Here is a 21,640-nt window from a genome sequence, read left to right as displayed (position 1 = left end):
CTTCTGGCGATTTAGCAAAGAAGTTTGAATGTGTGAAACTGGTAGTTGTGACAAGCTAACAAACTAAAATCTGCTATTTCTAATCAGATGTGGTCAAGACACGGACTTTTAGGTAATCGAAACACAGGATATATTACTGATTTAGAATTTAAGACTATACCCATATATTACTGATAATTTGTCTTTCTGTAATTACTTACCCATGATGAAAGTTTTTCTCTCTGCAGAATCATGCTTCTGCGTACTTTGCAGCGTCTGGTGTAAATTTACACCTAAATTCATGGTGCGCCTTATAGTCCGAAAAATACTGTAAACTATCCTGTAAAAGCTCAATAAAATTATTTGGTTGTGATTTTAAGAAGATAAAATATGAAAACGATCAACGTGGGTTCAGTCTTTCCCAAGCATGCGTAGCAGCTTCTAAACTGAGCGACTACAAATAATACTAATAATAAAAATAAACTGAATGACAACAACCCATAAGAGAAAGCAGGGGGTTAAATAAGGAACATCCAATACTATTGAAAGACGTTCAAAAAACATAAAAAGGTTTTAAAATTAAATGCAATTTAAAAAAAAAAACAACCTTTAAAATATCACCTTTAATAAATGACTCATTTATCAGATTTTAATTGGAACAAAATTCAGCAGAAAGAAAAAGAACTGCAAAAGGTATTAAAATACAGACATTTGGTTAACTCAGGTAAAGTGTCTACTTACTACATCTGTGTGCAAATAATCCAAACAAACTGTCGCACACTAAAGGAGATGCATAGCCTGCAGCCCCCATAGCACTCTGAACCTCTGCATACAGGATCACAACAGGGATTGCACATACATGGATCATGTGAAAGCTTTCTGAATCCTCTTTACCCCAAACATTGCACTGCTAGTTTTAACTTAAACCATCTTAAAGAAATTATGTATATTATGTGAATAAGAGCTTAGAATTAACTAAGCTTTTTAAAATCTATTGTATATGAGCACATAGAAACACTCCTGATAGATGAAGTTGTTAGATATTTGCTTATGTATTAATACACACACAGAAAAAGCAAAAAAAAAAAAAAAAAAATAAGGAAATGGAGAAAACAAAACACATTATTTGCTGTGAATACGGTGTTTTGGTGGAAAAGTTTCTCCTTTAACTGCAATTACATAACCAGAAAATGTTTTTACTACCTCTTATTTTACACTTTATAAAAACAGGGACAGTTTTGGTGTTAGAGAATTAGATAGAAAATAATCATTTTCCGTGCTGAGAATGTACGTTAGAGTTAATATTGTTGTTTTTTTTTTTAAACGACAGCACATCAAAGACACAATTATGCTCCATCCTCAACGATTGGAAGTTAGAGCATTGCTGACGTCTTTGAGCTCTGTGCCAATACCCTTCACTTTTTATTCAACCAGAGCAGTTTTCCATCAACATTAGTCGCTTCGCAATCTAGTTTGGGAAACACGGGAAGCAAGGAGAGCCACAGAGGTGATGGCCCGAGTCTCAGTCTGTCTTCTTCTCAGGGGAGTTGGGATACGGTGCGTACGGAGGAGGCCGCTCCTGCAGTGGAAGTAAAAAAAAAAAAAACAAACACTTATGAGCGCGCTCTTTAAAAGTACGGCTAACACGTCCATGGAGAACGACGTGCGAGGAAGCTTACCGCAGGCATGTAGACACTGTGCGGATTGCTGGGATTATAATACGCGCTGCCTGCTGCTTCGGCCGCCTTTGAGTTACCTGCGCGTAAAACGAGATGTGACAAAGACAAGAAGATTAATGCCGACAGTCGTGAACGCAGAACGTGCTTAGGGTACAGACGCTACGGCTCAAAACGGCGGCATGCAAGGAGTGCACGGTTAGTCACATGAATCCTAAGTGACAGCTCCAGAAATCCTCCAGACAGAATCAACCGGGCATTCCCCAAGGAGCGACACGAGAAACGACACGAACACCCACCGAAAATAAAGAGACGTGTCACACCGGACCAGTGTGTTCTCACCAGAGGAGTGTTTGCACAGTTCTGCAAGTGAGGACTGTTTAATATGTGTAATTATGATGTAAAATACATGAGACACTAGCAGCGCCCCCCCCCCCCCCCACCCCCCACCCCCTTTGATTTTTTTTTTTTTTTTTTTTAAGTGCCGTGTTTCAAAATGATTCATCTTGAAAAAGACAGATGAGATCTGACGGGTGCAGTGACACAGACTTAAAACGAGAGGAGAACGAGAAGGAGAGTCAGAGAGAAACAGACCTGCAGGAGGTGGGGGGGCCGTCCAGTTCTGGGGTGGTGGGGTCCAGTTCGGGGGTGGCCCAGGGTAAGGAGGGGGTGGGGCCATGTAGTCAAATCCAGCTGGGTACATTCCTGGAACAGGAAAAAAACAGAGGGTCAAAAGGAAAAAAATAAAAACATGTACAATTATGGGACTTAGGTACACAATACACAGTGTACCCCCAAAGTACTCAGAGTCATATACAAATACCATGTAAGATATTAGAATTATTAAATAAAAAAATTTTATCATAAAAAAACACTATCCTTCCACTTCACAATTATGTGCTACTTAGCATTGATGAACTGTATAAAATCCCAGTAAAATACATTAAAGGTTGTTGATGTAACGACACAAAATGTGACTACAGTATGATTCCCCTTTAATAAAAAGCGCTATAGACTAAGCTGCCAGAAAGAGGGAGAAATAAATCCATTTTAAGCATAAAGCAGTTCAGAAACATCTTAACCTATGCATACAACATCTATGCAGCTTGAAAGTAAAAGTCCGTCTGTACCTGCGGCGGCTGCTGGATAGGGGTAGCCCATGTTGCCAGGAGCAGTGGGAGGAGAAGGACCCTGGTAGAATCCATTCTGCTGGGGAGGGGGTGCGTACGGATAGCTGTTGGGAGCAGACGGAGGTGGACCGTACCCGTTCACCATCCCAGGTGAAGGGTAACCGTAAGCAGGAGCACCGTTCTGGGCCGGAGCGGCACGAGATGCTGGAACACAAAGGAGAACAGGGTCCATCATCCCGCGCTTGGTGGACTATAGAAATATTTTGGTCACACTTATGGAACATTCATTAAGAGCAACAAGCTCCCCTTTTCACCGTCTGTTATTATTTGAAGGTAAAAGAAATGACAATCAAAAACATGTGAATACGAACCATTTGTGGCCAGTTTGAAAAGATGCTGTCCCACCTCAATGGCTCCTCCACTGGGAAACGACATCTTGAATTGAGCCTGACCTTCCCAGCCACCTGAAGAAAAAAATAAATAAAAAAAAAACATCCCATTTCAATTAGAGAACTTCATTCCTCTTCCTCTCTTAATAACCCTGCTCATCTTCTGGCTCCTGATCAGCTACTATGATAAAAAGATGGCCACCCACCATCTGCCTCAGGTGACACGGTGCCTTTTATGTAGTTGGCTCCAAACACCGGCTGCTCAATGCTGCAGCCCTTCATCAGGTAATAGGGGAACATGGCTGAGCCTAAGCAATCCTTGTTGTTACTGGACACAAACACCAACTGAGAGGGTGAATATGAAAGGGGGGGGGGGGGGGGTGACAAAAGAAAGCTGTGAGAAAAGGGTGAACACCACAGCAGCATCCAAGGTGTGTTACTTGTACAAAACGGAGTTACCCTGTAGGGTGTCAGGTAAATGGTGCCTTTCTTGGTCCCCTTCAGCAGGTCCGTCTTGCAGGTGACGTCACTGAATGACAGCTCCACATTCTTACACTGCCTTAAGACACTGTAGAGACAATCAACAGATATAAAAAAAAAAAAAAAAAAAAAAAAAAAAAAAAAAAAAAAAAAAAAAAAACATTAAGCAAAAGTAAAAGTTTTCTGTCCACTGTTTGATTCTTGCTGACTAAAGGGATATTCAAACTGTGACCTCCTCTAGGCGATCATGGATGAGAGTCAACTGCAGAACCAATTTAGCCTTAAAAACCTCGACTGATGTGATTTACCACGAGGCCCTATCCGAAGCACGGATCTAAGCGTAACTATTGGTCTGACCAGGGGTGTTTTCGGCTCGTGGACCAAAACTGTCAAATCAAAAGCACTCAAGGGCCAAAACATTAAATAAAATACTCACAATTGTGATTTGTTTTCTTACCTGCTCTATAAAATAAGCTGATTTTAAATAAACTAAATAGACTTTCTGCATTTAGCCAATTTAAATACATGAATTCCAATCACATTTTAATGCATCAAAGTCTACATTTGCGTAAAAGCAGTTGGACAGACGTAGTCCTATTTACTATGAAATTAAAATGGAAGATCTGTAGTTATTAAGAGACAAATGTTTTAGGGCTGAACAATTAATCGCATTTTCAATATAATCGCAATTTAAAAAACGCAATTTCCAAATCGCAGAGTCTGCAATTTTTGGCTATGTAACATTAGTGAATTAGACACGTCCATTAGGTGTCGGTAAAATGTTTAAAGTGGGTTTGCCTCCACATGGAAGGGAAGACAGTTGCAGCAGTGAGATAATCTAATTTTATTACTTGTTTTAGAGTTTATATAATCATACATAGCATTAAGTACATGTCAATCAGTTTAATACATAGACTTGCTTGTTGGTTGGACTTTGCACTTTATGTTCATCAAGGATTGATGTCCAAATCAACTAAAAGCTGTTCTCTTGAATAATATTCTGATTATAGAAACATTAAAAGTTCTTGTTTTAAATAGTCCTTGTTTACAAACATCTTTATTTAGAGGCCATTTTTGTTGCTTGTGGTTAACGCAGAGAAAGGTCAAAATGGCAATTTTGGTTGAAATATATTGTAGGCAGAACGCAATCATTTCTGCTCTGAGTTTAGATGCTGTGGGTCTTTTAGCAACTAATCCACATGGCGAGGAAACAAATTGATTTGTTGTTTGTATATGTTTAAAAAGACATGATAAATTAAACTGGAAACAAAAATCACATTAAATCGCAATATTAAGAAAGAAAAAAAATTCGCAATCAGATTATTTTCCAAAATCTAAAATGTTTGGGGCTCTACCTAACATTCAATTGTAAGATTTCAACTTCTCCGTAATAATTTCCCCTAATTAAAAATGAAAGGTTTCCCTCTGCACCAGCCATTAGCGCTGGCCAGCCAAATCTTTCATGAAATGCAGTTTAGGGAGCCAAACAAAAACAAAACAGGGGCCACAAATGGCCCCCGGGCCGCACTTTGAACAGTCCGTGTTAGATTGTTCCTTCCAAGCTCATAAGCCGGCAAAAACACAGATGTGCTGCAGAACCAGAGAATACCTCCAACGTTAACTTTGCTATCTTTAGCACGAGGTCACAGTAGCCGACCACACTACGGCTAGCAAGGACGCACGAGTTAAGCTCTACGGTTTGCTTTAATGTCTGCGTTATCAACCTGTGGAACAGGAGAGAAAGGACATGCTGATATTGAGTTGTGATAAGGAAAGAAATACCTTGCAGTAAAGATTCTAAATCTAATTTGTGCAAAATCAACAGCCAGGCAATTACGCTTAAACTCAAGCAACATGTTAGAGAACTGAGGCTTCACTTGTCAAATAATCCTCTTACTATGCATTGTTGGAGTTGTAGGAAACCACAAGATCCCTTTGCCATAATTGATGTTTCCTAGAATATCATTAGACCAACAAGAACCAACCTAACCTCCAAAGATGAACCAGTTAATTGGCAAGAGATCAGAATCAGGCCCCGCCCACATGAAGACGAACACGGTAAATGTTCTTTGACGATTAAGAAAAAGAGGACTTAAAGATCTGTAGTAGGTATGCCGGGCCCATTGGTGGCGCTGTGACATGTGAAGTAAACGTACCACCACAGCGGGGGATCAGACACAAACATCTTTATGTTCAACGTGATCTTTACGTGGGTTGGCAGTGGACACAGCGTGGGGAGCGGGCTCGTTAGAAAGGGAGAGGCCGAGGACGCTACCAACAGCCATAACAACAGCGACATTTGCCTCCGCATGAACTCAACACCGCCACGGCGCCATCTTCGTTGTTATCTGTGAGAGTGAGGCGCATGCAGGGCTACAGAGGAAGGCGAAGCAACGACGCCATCATCAACCAACGTGGACTTTGATGCGCTTTTTTTAGCATGATAAAATTCAGACACAAGCTTCAACGCAGAAATGGAGATAATCTTTTAGTTCCTTAGTTATATTATAATGCGTTGCAGTCTTTAGGAAAGAAAATCCAAAACAGAATCAGGTCTTACATGAAATTTGGAAATGGGTGTCAGCTACCAAACGCGTGATCAGTGCAGATCTAATAAACACTGCAAATGTTTCTAAAACCCATTATGAGACAAAAAAAAAAAAACATTCAACAAAAATAAAAGCATATTTCTACAAAAATAAATTGCAATCTTAAGAACAAAAAAAAAAGTGAGAATCAAAACAGGAAAGTAACATTTTATTTTAACACATTCGGCTTGACTAGAGATGCACAGATCAGGTTTAATCAAGTGAAGACCAATTTTTGTTTTTCTTTTAAGTCAGCCAGTTCCCACTTGAATTTATATTCAAAGGCTATAATACTACAAAAAAACAATAAGCAGCATGTTGTTTTGAACCTAACAGTAAATGAAGTTATTGCAAGATTTTACCTGCATTTTAATTTCCTTGTTCTTATTTTATTAGTAGTTTTTCAATCGACTGTAGCATTGAGATTTACTGGAAATGTAAAGTGAGTCACAAATAAAATCTATTATTAAGATCGCCCTCATTCATGTGTCAAAGCACACGTCCTTCACTTGAACCAGATTTTTGTTAAACTTAGAAAAAGTCCATCAAATTACATGTGGTGGTTTGCTATTTTGACTGAAATGGTAGTTTTTGGTAATGGTCCAATTTTTAGTTCAGGTGTAATAAATAAATAAAAAATTCAGTATTTATCCATTGTGCAGGTTTATGTTTTGGTAACCTTCCCCTATAATTCAGGAATATTAAATGTGATACACTGGTTTCGTTGAGGTAATTTCCACGGTAGAGGGAATCGGGTCAATTTCCACACTATGACTTATTCATTAATTTCTCACATGAGGTGTGTATTTTGATTCATTTTGGAAATAATAACTAAAATCTAAATAATAACCCAAATAATGTCAAAGCTATGTGACTGTATTGAATAAAACTAACTTTGGGACGTTTTAGGCAAATGCGGGATTTTCCATCGCGGTTTGTAAACAGAGATTGCGTAAAATTAGTGCGTGATGATATTATTGCCACAAAATGTCAACATGAAAGCAGCCATTACTTCCTGTTATGACAGACGGCTAACGAAACAAGTTAACCAAAAGCAAAACCAAATTTCACGACACCATAAGGGTAAAAAAAAATACAGCATTACACTTTTTTATGTTATTTAGAAAGGTTATTATATGTGGAATCACCGTAATTCCGAGTAAAAAAAAAAGGAGTCAACCGGGATAGCTTTGCTAACGTTATCCCGTGAGCTAGCACTACGTACTGGAATGCAAACAGGCTAAACACACAGATGACGGCTGCCTGGTTAGTCAAACAAACCCCAGGGAAATAAGGCAGTAAGACACGTACGTTTCTCCGTTGTTGATTAAAACTCCGCCGTTTTGAGAATGGTTCCTGTTTAGAGCCATGATGTTCAGGAGCCGTGGAGCTTCTCCTGTTGCCTGTGGTCGATGCTAACGCCTGAAACCGTCACGGATGGGTGGTCCGCCGATGACGCAGTCCTTACGTCACCACAGCGCCTGAGAACTCGTGACCTGATGCTGGACGCTTTCCCCCAACTTTTCCTCGCTGCCACTGGCGGCTGTTTACATTATATGGGTATTAAAGAACAAACAGGGTATGTCAAGCAGTTTTAACATTTAATAGCCTAAAGGGGTTATTTTAACAAGTGGGTGGATGCGCCGTTTCAATGGCGTCTTCTTACCCAACCTACCTCCACCCAGGGTCGCACCGGTTGCCTCGCCGGGTGACAAATGGGGCGCACCCAAAGTCACGGGAACGCTTGTGAACTGAGCAGCAGCCAGTTCAAACTTTGATCACAAATAAATGTTGGACCTTTCAATAATTTCCGTTCTTAATGTGAAATATAGTTCCCACATGTGAAAGCGAAAATAATAAATGAGGCTGGCTTTGTTAGCTCTCTGCTCCTTTCATTAGGGAGGACACACGCTTTAGACTAATTAACGCTAATTGCCAGGCATCACGTGACCTCCATCGAGAGTCATACAAAGACCTCGGGACCTTGGAGTCAAAAAAAAAAAAAAAAAGAAAATATCTCATATAAATTAAAAGAAGATGATCCATAACTTTGAAAAAACGAACTTTGTTTCTTTAGTTTTGATCTTGATGGCGAAGCACTGTTGCTGCATCTCCGCCATTCAGTGGAAGGAACCGGTGCAGAACCCACAGCTGGCTTTGCCGAAAGTCACCTGCTCAGTCCGTGGGATGAAAGCAGTGTTTGGTCCACTGGTCACAAATAATCTGTATGTAAGAGGTAAGATCGTGCCTGCTGCGTTGACTATAATTGCAGATTACCTTTATCAGCCATTTATTTGGCAGCAATAGGCTAAGTCAATGTCATTTTAAAATAAATTCATTTTTTACATAACCCTCTCATAGTTGTGCAAATCCTTTTGTTGTTTAGACGTGTCAGGAACTACAATTCCTTTACTTAAGTCAAGGGGGTCCTGTGGAGTGAGGGTGGGTAAAGAGAAGAACCAGAACCTGTCGTTTTTCAGTAGATACGACAGCTGCTATGCAAGGGTGGAGGTATGGGTTCAGTTAAAAAAAAATAATACAAAAATTCATCATGCATAAAGAGAAGTACTACCCAAAAGCTCTCTGCATCACATATTTTCTTTTTCTCTGCAGGGCAACAACGTGGTTATCCCTCTGCTGGTCCAGATGGCAGGAGAGAACCAGTGGATCAGAGTAAATATCAGCTGTCCTCTGATAAAAAGAAGCAGTCAGAAGACCCAGCCAATGTGTGAGTGACTGCTGATTTAAATATTAATAGGAATCAATTACTATAGGCCTACAGTTAAATACTTTCCAATGACTTTTCTTCTTGCCACTCTTATGTACAGTTCAAATCTGTTTTGTGCCCAAAGTTCTCTTGATGCTCCCCTCTGAGCTGTGGCTCTCTGCAGCTCCTCCAGAGTTACCATAAACATCTTGGCTTTCTCTTTTTTTAATGCTTTCCTGATGTCGATGGCCATGTCCAAGAATAAATTTGGAGCTAAACTATGCTCTTTGAGTTTTCAGAAGACCGATTAATCAGTGCTCCATCAGCATCGGCTATGGTCTAATAAACTAATCCTGCTGTGAACCTCACTACAGCATCCCCCTGATCCGTCTGCCTTGATCCTTGATCTTATTGAGGCTCGTTGTTCACCAATGTCCTGTCAAACCTCTGAGTCCTTCACTGCTGGGCTGAGATTAAATTGCAAACAGCTGGAGACTGCTTACTATTTAGGGGAGTTCTCAGGACAATGGGTTGCTCTGGGTTTTATTAGGTGTATCAGAGTAGAGGGGGCTGTACGCAATTGCATGTCTCATGTAAAAGATGTATTTTTTTTTTTCCTTCCACTTTACAATTGTGCCTTATTTATGTGTTTGTCTGCCACATAAATAGGGCATTCCTCAAATGACATCACATTTGCCCGGAGCCAGCCCGAGTTTCCCGGCTGGTCGGACAAGAAGAATGCAAACTAGAATGGCAACAACCGAAATGCCATTTTGGATATAATCCAAATTTGGATTATAGCCAAAATGATTTGGAAATAATCATTTTGGAAGATGATTAGGTCCCAGGAGTTTCATTTAAACCTGTTAAAATCTAGAAACCCAGCATAGAACAGTTTAACGGTTAAAACGTAGAAGCCTCATAATGAGCGGAAAGAAAGCAATATTAGAACGGTGGCAGAGGCTATCCGCTCACAACAGATCAAACGCAAGGAATTAACCTGCTGAATCTGCGTAGAATTACAGCTAATACTAAGAAACAAACAATATTACAGGCCTAATATTTTAAATTATTATAGTGCTTATTGCAGAGAATAGACTTAAAAACAGATGAGTCTAAAAAACTATTTCACATTCAAAAACAAACCCAAGAACCAGCAACCGCTGACTCGGAAAAGTTGCAAACAACTTTAGAGAAAAAAAAAAAAGCCCAAATTCGCTTATAATAAGCAGACTAAATGCAACACTGAAGCTCTCATAGATACTCCTCATGGATTGTTGGATGTTTTTAAAGCTGCTGAGAAAAAGGCAAATAAACATCACCTACCTGCACAGATGTTGCAGTTGTTGGTTTGAGATCTGGACTTTCTAGTGTTGGCTCCTTACAACTGAGTAAAGGTAGAGAGCACATTTAGGCGTCTTTGGTCAGATTCCATAGTAAAGTCCTCTTGGTTACAAGCTCGTATCCAACACCGACATTTCTCCGCACCCTTTGGGGTTTTGGAAAATCAATGGGGGGGGGGGGGGGAGATAACCTTCATGTGGTCACCATCAGACCACGAGTCACTCCAGCAGATGCCAACACAGCAGCGGTGTTTTGTCGTTGCCATAATATATCGGTTAAGGCGATATTCAGGACAAATGTGTCCACCATTTGACTCATACAAGTAAACTATTCAAGAGTTACCGCTCTGCTTGTACAACCACAAGATGGCCGCAATGCATGCGTCTGAATTTAGTAATTTCACATTATTTGAAGAATACCCTTATAGGCCAATAAAATACTTCGAAGCTTCTGAGATTAAAGTCTTGAGTGATATGATGAAGCTAACTGAGGATAAATACTGTTACTAGGCACTTTGTCCAATATCTATTTTCTTTCTTTCTTTGGAACCTGGGTGATGAGACTTTATCTTCTGAATATTTATTTAAAGGCTAGCAAAATCCTAACAATAAATGCTTAAAAATGTTACATTACCCAAAGGTTTGTTGGGGGAAACCTTTGACTATCAAAATGTGTCTCTTCTCCAGCTTCCCTGGGCGATTGTGATGCTGATAAATCCCTGCTTATAGACTGTGGCCACCAAAGCATCACCAGTTACGCCTGCCAAAAACTGGGATGCTGCTATGATGTTCAGGCTTCGGCCTGCTACTACAGACTTAACGGTAGGAGAACCACTTAACCTCTCTGTAAGGGTGCTAGGTGGATTGTAGCATAAGAGACCCTTCCCAGCTCCCTCAAAATTTGCCAAACTATATTTTATCTCACACCTGTAAGCTCATGTAGATGATTAAGTCTTCATTTGACATTTTGTTTCTGATTGTGTAAGTAAGGGGGTAGGAGGAGCATAAGTCGTTTTGTTTTAGTTCTCTTTGAACCAGGATGATATTAAATTTGCCACTGTTTTTATATAAACTTTTTAACCAGTTATTTCTAATGAAGTGTGTTTAATGAATGGTGTTTTTTTTTTTTTTTCTGTTGTTGTTGTTTTGTTTTTTGAGAAGGGTTTTATCCATCCATTCATTCATGGGAAGTTATGAAAGAGTGCAAACTGTGCCTGTGCAGTAAAACCCTCTGTCAAAGGCAAATTTCTCCCAAGAGGGACGTATAAAGCTGCTTTGATTTTTGACACTTCCTTTTTGTTTTCCGACTTTGCTTAGCCTGCTCTCTGGATGGACACTTTGTGTTCACGGTCAAGGCCACAGACACCTACCCACCCATTGATCCCAGCAGCCTTGTAATCAAAGATCAGCCTCACTGTTTGCCCGTGGTCTCAACTCCGGACACTGCTGTCTTCAAGATGGGAGTCACGGACTGTGGTGCAAAGATGAAGGTGAGCCATCAAGCCTCAATCTGTCTTCATATTTAGATGTCTGCTCTAGCAGGACAATGGAGATGAGGGGTGGGGTCTGATGTCCATTAACAAGCTGCATTAGTGCTTTGGAAAAGTACTGAAACCTCTTGACCATTTAGTCAAGTTAAAAAAACAACTATTCTCAAGGTATTTTATTGGCTCAATTCATCTAAAATTGAGAAGTGGATAGCAGAACTTCTAGCCTACAAAGATGTGATTGTGCACTGACAACGGGAGGCGGAGCAAGGACAGCATTAATCACACATGTGGTCAAATTGCTCGCAGTAACTCTGGAGTAGTTGCTGAGATCAGACTTTGGAATACTTTGCCCCTCCAAATATGAACAGCATCCACAGTGGAGTGTTTTAAGTCTTAAGACCCACTTCTATTCGTTTGGCTTTTAACACTGCATAGTTGTGTGGTCCTCTGTTTTTTTTTTTTGTTTTTTTTTTGTTATGTACAGCACATTGGAAATTTTTACTGTTGTTAAATGTGCTATGTAAATAAAGTGTATTGGATTGGATCAACAGCTCAGGTGGGAGAATGTTCGATTCAGTATACCTTTATTGTGCTTGTGTTTTGGGCATGTGAAGTTACACTGAAAGTAGATGCAGTAAAAATGGCGCAGTCCAACAATAAGAGACAGGTCGCTAAAGCCTTTCAAGTGATGAAAGCATTAGAAAAAACATCTAAAACATGATTTAGATCAAAAGATTTTCACGTGTTCGACTGGACCAGTCAAAGTCCAGAACTAAATTTGACTGAGAATCTCTGACAAGAATTGAAAATGTATCTTCACAGATGCTCTCCATCCAGTCTTCCTGGCCTGAAGATCCAATCTGAATGTTTTTTTTTTCTGTATTTGTGGAAATCTGGTAGAATCATACCTAAAAGAGACTAGCAGCAAAATGCATTTCTGTGGTATTTACTTTGAGAAGCTGAATGCATGTAAAATGTTTCATTTGCATTTTTTTTTTCCTTTCACTTTAAGTTACTTTGAAATTTTACATGATAGACCAACACACAAAATAGTGCAAAGGTTTGTGGTTGTAATGTGACACAAGATCTGGAAATGCTCAAGAGATGTGGGTACGTGTGAAAAGCACTACATGAGTTGACCCACTAAAGGTTTTTTCTCACTTTTTAAACATCTGCATTGATAGTCATTTGAGAGACTGAATCTTTTGCTTGGTTTGTAGAAAGATGGAGATCTGGTGATCTATGAGGTTGAAGTGGAGGAGCAGAACAACAAAAACAAAAGACGTTCACCATTTCGGTATGCTTGTAACCCTTTATCTATCCTTTTTCTTTCTCCCCTGGTGAGTACAGGAGCTGACGATTATGTTTTCAGTCTTCAGATTGAGTGTGAATATAAGGAAACGGATTTCAAACGTGCAAAAGACTTGAGGTCCCTGTATACAGTGACCAATCCACCCGCTGTGGTTGCACAAGGAACCATCACTGTGCAGATGAGATTAGCAACAGGTAGTAGACTTACTTTTGCCAGCTCGAATTGCTCATCAGCCACCCCTGACCCACTCTGGTTCCTCTCCAGACGCTACCTTTACTACCTTTATTCCCAAGGACCAGCTTCCTCTGAAACTGCCGCTGCGTGAAACGGTGAACGTGGAGATTTCCATCGTTCCTCCGTCCCCTGACCCCGCGCTCTCGCTTCGTGTGCGAGACTGCTTCGCCTACCCTGTGTCTATGCACTCTGTGTGGACCCTACTCCACGATGGGTGAGTGGTGTCTGCGACGCGCCTACCTGAGAATCGTGCTGGACCGTGAAAGTGGAATGACTTCAGTTTTCCCTGGACAGATGTCCCAACCCTCTAGACAACATGAGAAGCTCCGTCCCTGTGGACAACCAGGGGAAGACCACCACTCACTCTCAAGTTAGGAGATTTGACGTGAAGACTTTTGCCTTCCTGGACCCTGATACTGGCAAACCAAGTGTGGAAAAGGTAACCTTAGAAGATCTTAGCTACAGCACTGGATACATTTATTACCCCCCCCCCCTTTTTTTTTTTTTTTATGAAGTGTACAATGATAAATGGGCTTAATTTATGCACCGCTTTTCTAGTCTAGTCATACAAAAATTTACACTAGAGCTACATTTACCCAATTGGACTCTCTAACGCATGCTCATTGATACACCGATGCACAGCTTGATGGACAACTTGGGGTCTAATGCCTGGCCCAGGGGCACATCAACTTGTGGAGGAAGCTGGAGATCAATCTACATATATCTCCGATTGCAAGAAATCTGTCACCCACAGTATGTTCCCAAGGGTTCCCTTTGGGATTAGAGCAGGCCCACAAAATCTCAGATCCTCCACTGTTGTTAACATGAACATGAAAATGCATCCTTTGTTTTATCCTGGACCCATTTGGACTGTTGTCTGGGTATTGGGTAAATCTGCTGCCGCAAACTGGTTTTAGATTGACCCCATCAGTTCCTACTAAAAACCCAGTGGTGTTTAGTGCTGCTTTTAGACGTAAAATGGGCTCACAGCCACATAGGTCCTCTGTGGTGAATTGGTTACTTACCATAATTAAATCCTAGCTAAATTAATGCACTTTTTACAAAAAAAGTTTTAAAGTGAGATGTTGTACAGCAATGAATTGAATTTATTTTGATCCTTTTAACATACATTTGCTGGTTGTGCTTATTGGGCTGGCACTGTTGCAGTATACCAAGGTTGTCATGTCTACAGATGTGTAACCTCTACTTTTCAGATGTACTTCTATTGTTGGGTGGAAATCTGCACAGAAGACATTGATTGTACCCAACGTTGCACTATCATCTGTAAGTATGGCTTTTTCTTTTTATTTCCTTTTCATTATTCTTTTTATTTTATTTTACCGTCTTCTGCCTCCACAGCATCAGATGCTGAGAGGCGCAGAAGACAGGCCACCCCTACATCGCATAAGGTCCAGCTCGTCTCCTTGGGGCCGCTTCAGCCGGTCCAAAGCTTACCTGAACCAGATGGCATTCAGTGTGAAAATCTGAGCACGGGTAAATCCTCCTTTCAAACAAAACGGTCAGCATGCCGATGGTAACGGTTCGGTTGTAACTGGCCTCCCGTTTCCTAGTCTTCAGAGTGATGCTCTATGTTGTCTCTGGTGTTGGCGCCGCCCTGCTGCTGATTCTGCTGTTTGCTCTTTGGTCGACCATCCACAGATGTCGGGGGACAGAGGGTTGATACCGAAGATCCCTTTTAAACAAGCTCAAGAAATCTCACATTTGTTTTCTCACATTTTTTAACAGCTTTATTTGTACCATAACCGAATATTAATTTGAATTTATTTATTTTTTCAGAAAAGATTGTTACAGAAGTGAAATGAATGGTGATAGAGAACACAAATGAATTTTGAACATGGATTAATTTTCGTTTGTCATGGACAGAGACATGTTTGCTACTCTTCACTGTTTTTGATGATTTAGTAGCAGAGGAAATGAAATACTGTAATACTGAAAATAAAGTGCATTTCCATTCTTGGTTAACACAATGTAAGCTCTGGACCTTTTTTATTTATTTTTTCCATGCTGAAAATCTTTTCATAATATGGGTCCAGGTTTTGCAAGCTTTCTGGTTTCCTTCCAGAGGCGAGTATGAGGCAGTGGGTTCAACATCTAGAAGTCATCGGCTCTGACCGAAAAACCCTGACCGTGTCCAGTGGTTCTACAAAACTTGATAAATCAACACGAAAGGGGCTGAGTTACCAGTTGCAACCAATATTTGGTTAAAAAGAAAACTTGAATTCACCAAAGTTTTTAACAGACAGTGCATATTTACAGCAGCCTCTCTCGTTTCAAGAAAACTAAAGTGTATATAGTTGCAGGGGGTCTTATTTTATTTTTTCAGTAATTAATGCAATGGTGGCTTGTGCAGTACTGCCATTAGTCTAGCAGAGGTGAGAACTGACCTCTAGGAAATATAACTTTCTCCTCCAGCTAATGTACATTCCCTTGGATGGATTAGTATACAAGGGAGACTGATCTCTATATATGTTTAAAAAAAAAAAATACTTGAATGTACAAAAGCAGGTCAAAATTAAGATTAGAGGGGGCACAGAATAAAACTAGAGCACTGAATAATGATGCATTGTCAAATTACAAGCTTGAAGCAAGGGAATCCAAAAAGCTCAGTCTGTATAAGGCATAGGAGCTGGCCGTGTTCTTCAGTGGTTTCAGTTCAGGATAACTCTAAACCTCTTCCCCTCTTGCCAAAAGTGTCCAATTTCTGTCGTGCAGTTTTTGAGTCGCACATCAAGTTTCATTTTCCACCTCAGTGAGGTGGAAACTCAGCTGCTGCTCATTGTTTTCTTCAACCACATCAGGAGATGCTGGTGCTCCCTTTAGTCTCTCTGGATGTGTCTAGTTAAGAAAAGAGCCAGCTGGAGAGGCTTGGAACAGGGCTGCAGGTCCTGATGGCCTGTGTGAACCAGTTATGTAGGATTCTGCAGTCACTCTTTGACCTTCATCCGGCCCAGGAGAGCGTTCATAAAGGTCTTGGGGAGACTCCTGTCGGCCCAGGTTGTAGAGTGGGAAAACCATGAAATAAAAACACTGAGCATCCTCTTCACAGGGAACCACTTTAACAAAGATTCTTCAGAGGCTTCTTTGGATTTAGAAGGTAAACCAAGCCGATGTTATGCAACAGTCCATAAAGTGGTGCAATACTGAGGTGGGAGAATCTATCCAGTTCTCAAACTTTTACACGTAAAAATCTGAAAAGTGGAGGAAGCAGCATCATGACAATTATGTCACAGATAAAGTTGTTGGTCAGGTTGGAAAACAATTTCTCACTGTTCAATCCATCATCTGTAAATGGAATATGGCACAACTGCAAACCTACTAGGACATGGTGGTTCAGCACAGGTTGACCAATAACAGCGTTAATCATAGCAGCCAAGAGGCTGAATGTAACTCTGGAGGAGCTGTTGATCTGCAAGCTCAGGTGGGAGAATCTGTCAACACTGGAAACGTGAAAGCTAAAAGAAATCCCGTTCAAAGTTTGACAAGTCCTTTATAGGAGACTGCAAACAAAAAGGATGCCCTACTGAAGATTTAGGCTAAAATTTAACTTAATAGCACACGCAAAACGATACGTATAACTAATGCTGCACATCACCCTGAGCACAGCATTCTCCCTGTGAAACCTGGTGTTGGGACTATCATGCTGTGGGAATGTTATTCTTCACCAAGAAAGGCATCAGGGAAGCTGGACCGAGCTAAACAAGGCAATCCTGGCCCAAACATGTTTGATGATGCGAAAGAGTCGGAACTGAGGTGGAGGTTGACCTTTCCAGCCAAACGACCCTTCACCCAGAGCTGTGTCCATGCAGTTTTAAGAATATGGTCAAATATTCTGCAGTTTTTCTTTTACATCAGTTATGCAATTCTTTACTAGTTTATCATATAAAATCCCAATAAACATAATGAAGGCCTAGCCCCAGACTTTCCAAGCTGTAATTAGCTAGTCATACAAGTGGTCAAAATCAGGAACAATACTTTGGTTGTTCATGTAAAATGTGAAAAAAAATAAAACCTAAAAATCAAAACTATAGAATTTAAAAGGTTTCACAACCTGATAACCTTTAAAAATCTTACTGTATACAACTCCAGGGTCATGGTAACAGCCAATAATTTGATAGCCATGAAAAAAACAGAAGTTTATTAACAAATGAAATCCCAAATATATGAAGCAATTAAAACAGAAAAGCAGCTTAATTAGCCGAAGAGGAGCAGTCGATTCAGTAAGGTTTGAACTTCCTCTGCGCTCGCATCAGAGCTATTCGCTGTTTGTCCTCCTCAAACTTCTTTCTCAGTTCCGCAATATCTGGAGCAGAAAATGGATCAGAAAAAAGGTTTACTTCCTTCTTAACATTAATGTTCTTTTGTGGTTCAGGGTTCTTGAAATATGAGAAACTTACGTTCTTTCTGCGTGTTCCGGTGCTGCCACGTGTAGAAGTTCATCAGCTCTTTCCTGCTCTTCTTCCTCTTCTCCCTCTGCAGAGTCCTCTTGTTGGCGGCCTCGCTGTGAGGGCGGGCCTTGGCGCCCTTGTGCCCTCTCGTGACTTTCACCCAGCCCTCCTCGTCCTCCTGCTGTTTCTCAACCTCCTGCCTCTGTCGCTCTGCCTCCTGTGACAAACCAAAGTCAGGTTTAAGTCCCATGAACTTCGATGGAGATGGCGTGCTTCCGGAGGACGACCCGTGCCGTTCTTACCTCTTCTTTCCGCTTGTCGTAGTCCTGCATGAAAGAGTCGACTGTCAGCTGCAGTTTGTCGGGCCGAATGAAGGACTTTGAGTACTGCTGGATCCATTCTGTCATGGGGACATACACCAAACAACACGCATTTGTCACATGGACTTTCTGCAATCTGCCGACTGCTCTCTAAACATAAACTAAAATGATATCTCTATAGTCAAAGTAACAGGAGATGCAGTGTCTTGCTGCAGTATTCACTTTAACTTTTTCACATTTTAACATGTTATAACCCCAAATTTCAGTTTCTTTTTTTAATTGTACGTAACAGACCAACACAAAGTAAGGCATGCTTGTAAACTGGAAGGAAAAGGTGCACGAATTTCAAATGTTTTCTTCTAAAGCTGCTCTATATGTAGCTCCATCCGTCTTCCCTTGAACTCTGACCAGCTTCCCGGCAGAAGAGAAGCGTCCCCACAGCATGATGCTGCCACCACCACGTTTCACCAAGGCAACAGTATGCTCTAGTTGACGGGCAGTGTTGGCATCTCTCCCACACACGCTGGTTTCCATGTTTGCCAAAACCATTTTTTTTTGGTCTCATCTCTCCAATACACTTTGTTTGTCTTCCATGCCCACTACATGATTTGAGAGAAACTTTAAACAGGATTTCTTTTGGCTGTTTTCAATTACTACATTCATTTATTCACTCTTGGTGTTGGCAGACTATCGTCCGCTGTAGATCTCTGTAGCTCCTGCAGAGCTACTAGTAGCCTCTTGGCAGCTTCTCTGATTAATGCGCCCCTTGTCTGGTCTGCCAGTTTAGGTAGATGGAAGATGACTTAGTCCCGCCATGCTATTTCCATTGTCGGATAATTGGATTAAACGGTGCTCTTTGAGATGCTCCCGGCTTAGGATATTGTTTATTAACCTAACCCTACTTTAAATTTCTTCACCACTTTGTCCCTGATCTGCCTGCTGTGTTCCTTGTCGTCGTGATAATGTTTGTTCACTAATGTTCTCAAACAACCCTCAGAGGGCTTCACACACACAAAAAGAAAACTGTATGAACATTGTGAATAGAGTACAAATAAGTGCCTTTGGAAGACAGGTGTTTGCTGTGGATTTAATTCTAATAATCTTTATTGTCATTGCAAAGGACTTCATTAAATTTGTCCTCTGCATTCTGGGGCAGAGGGTCTTGCTCAGGGTGGCAGTCTGTGCAGGAGTTGAACCAGGATGCAAGTGCCCTGCTCTCTATCTACGAGGCCACCACTCCCCCTTAATTTAAGGCTATATGAGTTAAGACAGCTGAATACTAATTCACTTCTTAATCATTTTGGATTTTAGCTATTGTAATCCTTCCCCACTACTTATAAATCATGGCCTACTTTGTGGGAGGGGGTCGATCACATAAAATGTCCTTAAAAAAAATTGCAGAAACTCTGTTAAAATCCGGTCTGTTTGGATTGTAAAACGTGAAAACTGGTGACTCACTCTGTACTCCTGTTTTCACTGGCCGCTGCTCAGTGCTCACCACCAAAGGATCATTATGTGGATGGGATTTAGCTGCCGCTATACTGGAGGGGCTTTCAAACACAATGTAGCCAACCTTGAAACCCTGGGAGACATAAATAGAGACATAATCAACTTGGTTACATACACACACACACACACACACACACACAACTGAAGAGATGAAAACTAGAAATAGGCTGACCTGTTTGTCAGCTGGTCTGAAGACCTTGGACAGCTTGGGTCCAGAGTCCTGAGGGGAACCCGGATGATCGCTCAGCTCTACTGAAGCAACGCTGCCAAACTGGGAGAATAAACCTTTGACAACACTCTAAAACACACAAAATAGCAGATGAATGTTAGCCTCTTTGATTATATATCGCATCAGGCTGAATGCTAGGAGCTGGGGTCTCGCCTCTGAGCAGTATGGAGGGATGTTGAGCACAAATAAAGTCCGATCCAGCGGTCTGACGGAGCTCTTCTCTGCTCGGACTTTGTGCTCCTTCACATACAGAAAGTGTCGTGCAGCGCTGTCGGAGCTGAACTGTAAGGATAGAACTGCAGAGAGACCGGAGCAGAACCAAAACATCAGCATCCACAAACACACGAAGCTCTAACATTACGACACAACACGATTACAGAATAGACCTGGATAAAACCCTCCTTCTGGAGACAGCAATCATGAAAAAATAACGATAAATACCCGTAAATCCTCCAGGAATAACACACGCTTCCTTGGTAGCATGTTTCTTCTTAGACGGCGCCATATTGTGTGACCTTTTCAACCGGAAGCGCATCCGCGGTACAACGTTGACGTTTCCGTTTTTTTTTTTCTTTTGCATTTCTATTTCAGGTTTTAGGTAAATTTTTAAATATATAGGGAGCACCGTTAGTTATAAAACACACTCAAAAAATCGCAGTAATTTATCGTGATATTCATCCTTTCATAATATGAATGGTAATAAATAAAAAAGGCGAGTTTATCTCTTCCTTAAAATGGTTCTGCCCATGAAAACTAGTTAAATTATTTCTACCAAACGGCTTATTCTGCTATTGACTCTTGCTTGGTATTGTTTATTGAACCAGAGGTACTGGCAGGTCCAAACGGACCCTGTTGTTTCTATTGCATTCGCTCAAACGTGACGACTCCACTGATAAATTATCTGTAAAGCAGCCTTCTCATTAGGCATTTAAACACAACCTTCCCCCAAACACTAATAAAAAGCAATAGATGCACTCATTTAACACAAAACCGTCTTCTCTTGGTTTCACGTTAACACAAAATGTTGAGGTAAAATATTACCCCCGAGAGCAAAGATGTATTGGTCCTTAATTTGAAATGTATGAAAGCGCACATTAACAATAAAATTAAAGTCTTAAACATAAAATGTACCGTATTCAAAGTATTTTTTTTATTGTTACTTAATGTTTGAGTTCTGTGGTTTATTCATTTATTATTTAGTCTTTCTCTGCTTTGGAGTGATAAAGCTGATCAGGGAAGAAAGTTCAAATGCTGTTTCTGTTTTCTTGTATGAACACTGGATATGGCATGGTGATAACCAGAGGTGGGTAGTAACTAGTTACATTTACTCGGTTAGGTTTATTTTAGTAACTTTTTGAACAATATGTACTTTTAGAAGTATTTTTACTGCATTGTATTTTTACTTGAGTCATATCATTAGCCAAGTATCGGTACTCTTGAGTAAGATTTCTGGCTACTCTACTGCGAGTAGGTTCATGAAAACACAACAAACTTGTTTTAACCAAATATGCACCAGAGACAAAAACCTATAGTTTGTTAAATTGAGACTTCTTATTTGTACAGATTTGTTATTTTCTATCTACTGAGCTCATTGAACCATTTGGAGGTCAAATGAATGTTGTATAGTAAACAGATATTGTCATTGGAAGTACTTTCCACTGCTAACATACTGTATATATATCTCAAATGGTGTATTGCTTTTAAGTTTAATTTGAAAAATTATCTAGAAAAGCGTTTCTTTTGTCTTTAAAATACCAGAATTTGCACATAACCTTATATTTTTGTCTGTCCACTTACATCATTTTTAAATATTAAAATAATCAGTTATGATTAGTTACTCAGTACTTG

The 21,640-nt window shown here is 40.5% G+C and overlaps 3 protein-coding genes across 4 annotated transcripts; 1 reads left to right on the top strand and 2 right to left on the bottom strand.

Annotated features, from left to right (window-relative positions):
- Positions 1-587: 587 nt before the first annotated feature.
- wbp2nl (WBP2 N-terminal like) lies at positions 588-8,036 on the bottom strand. Its single transcript, XM_012879675.3, has 9 exons — positions 7,918-8,036; positions 7,554-7,785; positions 3,634-3,742; positions 3,381-3,519; positions 3,157-3,249; positions 2,786-2,989; positions 2,250-2,360; positions 1,659-1,735; positions 588-1,558 (listed from the first exon to the last, which is right to left on the bottom strand). Exons 2-9 carry the CDS (start codon positions 7,610-7,612, stop codon positions 1,502-1,504), a joined length of 849 nt encoding a protein of 282 aa, XP_012735129.2. The 5' UTR covers positions 7,613-7,785; positions 7,918-8,036; the 3' UTR covers positions 588-1,501.
- A 182-nt stretch (positions 8,037-8,218) lies between these two features.
- Positions 8,219-15,306, top strand: LOC105938062 (zona pellucida sperm-binding protein 4). 2 transcript variants are annotated; one of them, XM_036148372.1, is made up of 12 exons: positions 8,219-8,478; positions 8,629-8,753; positions 8,856-8,970; positions 10,980-11,114; positions 11,610-11,782; positions 13,003-13,079; positions 13,155-13,288; positions 13,359-13,542; positions 13,623-13,767; positions 14,543-14,612; positions 14,688-14,822; positions 14,988-15,306. In XM_036148372.1, exons 1-12 carry the CDS (start codon positions 8,280-8,282, stop codon positions 15,026-15,028), a joined length of 1,533 nt encoding a protein of 510 aa, XP_036004265.1. In that variant the 5' UTR covers positions 8,219-8,279; the 3' UTR covers positions 15,029-15,306. The 2 variants fall into 2 exon arrangements, with proteins under 2 accessions (XP_036004265.1, XP_012735130.3); XM_012879676.3 differs by having other exon boundaries at positions 8,221-8,478; positions 14,900-15,306.
- Positions 15,307-17,467: 2,161 nt separating this feature from the next.
- On the bottom strand, positions 17,468-20,347 carry rrp7a (ribosomal RNA processing 7 homolog A). The gene is made up of 7 exons (XM_012879636.3): positions 20,234-20,347; positions 19,946-20,088; positions 19,736-19,861; positions 19,513-19,636; positions 18,037-18,134; positions 17,744-17,951; positions 17,468-17,649 (listed from the first exon to the last, which is right to left on the bottom strand). Exons 1-7 carry the CDS (start codon positions 20,325-20,327, stop codon positions 17,564-17,566), a joined length of 879 nt encoding a protein of 292 aa, XP_012735090.2. The 5' UTR covers positions 20,328-20,347; the 3' UTR covers positions 17,468-17,563.
- Between the last annotated feature and the right edge of the window lie 1,293 nt (positions 20,348-21,640).

Source organism: Fundulus heteroclitus, chromosome 16, assembly GCF_011125445.2.
Source record: "Fundulus heteroclitus isolate FHET01 chromosome 16, MU-UCD_Fhet_4.1, whole genome shotgun sequence".
NCBI classification, from domain to species: Eukaryota; Metazoa; Chordata; class Actinopteri; order Cyprinodontiformes; family Fundulidae; genus Fundulus; species Fundulus heteroclitus.
The sequence above is the reverse complement of the archived record's forward strand: the minus strand, read 5'-3'. Positions and strand labels throughout refer to the sequence as shown.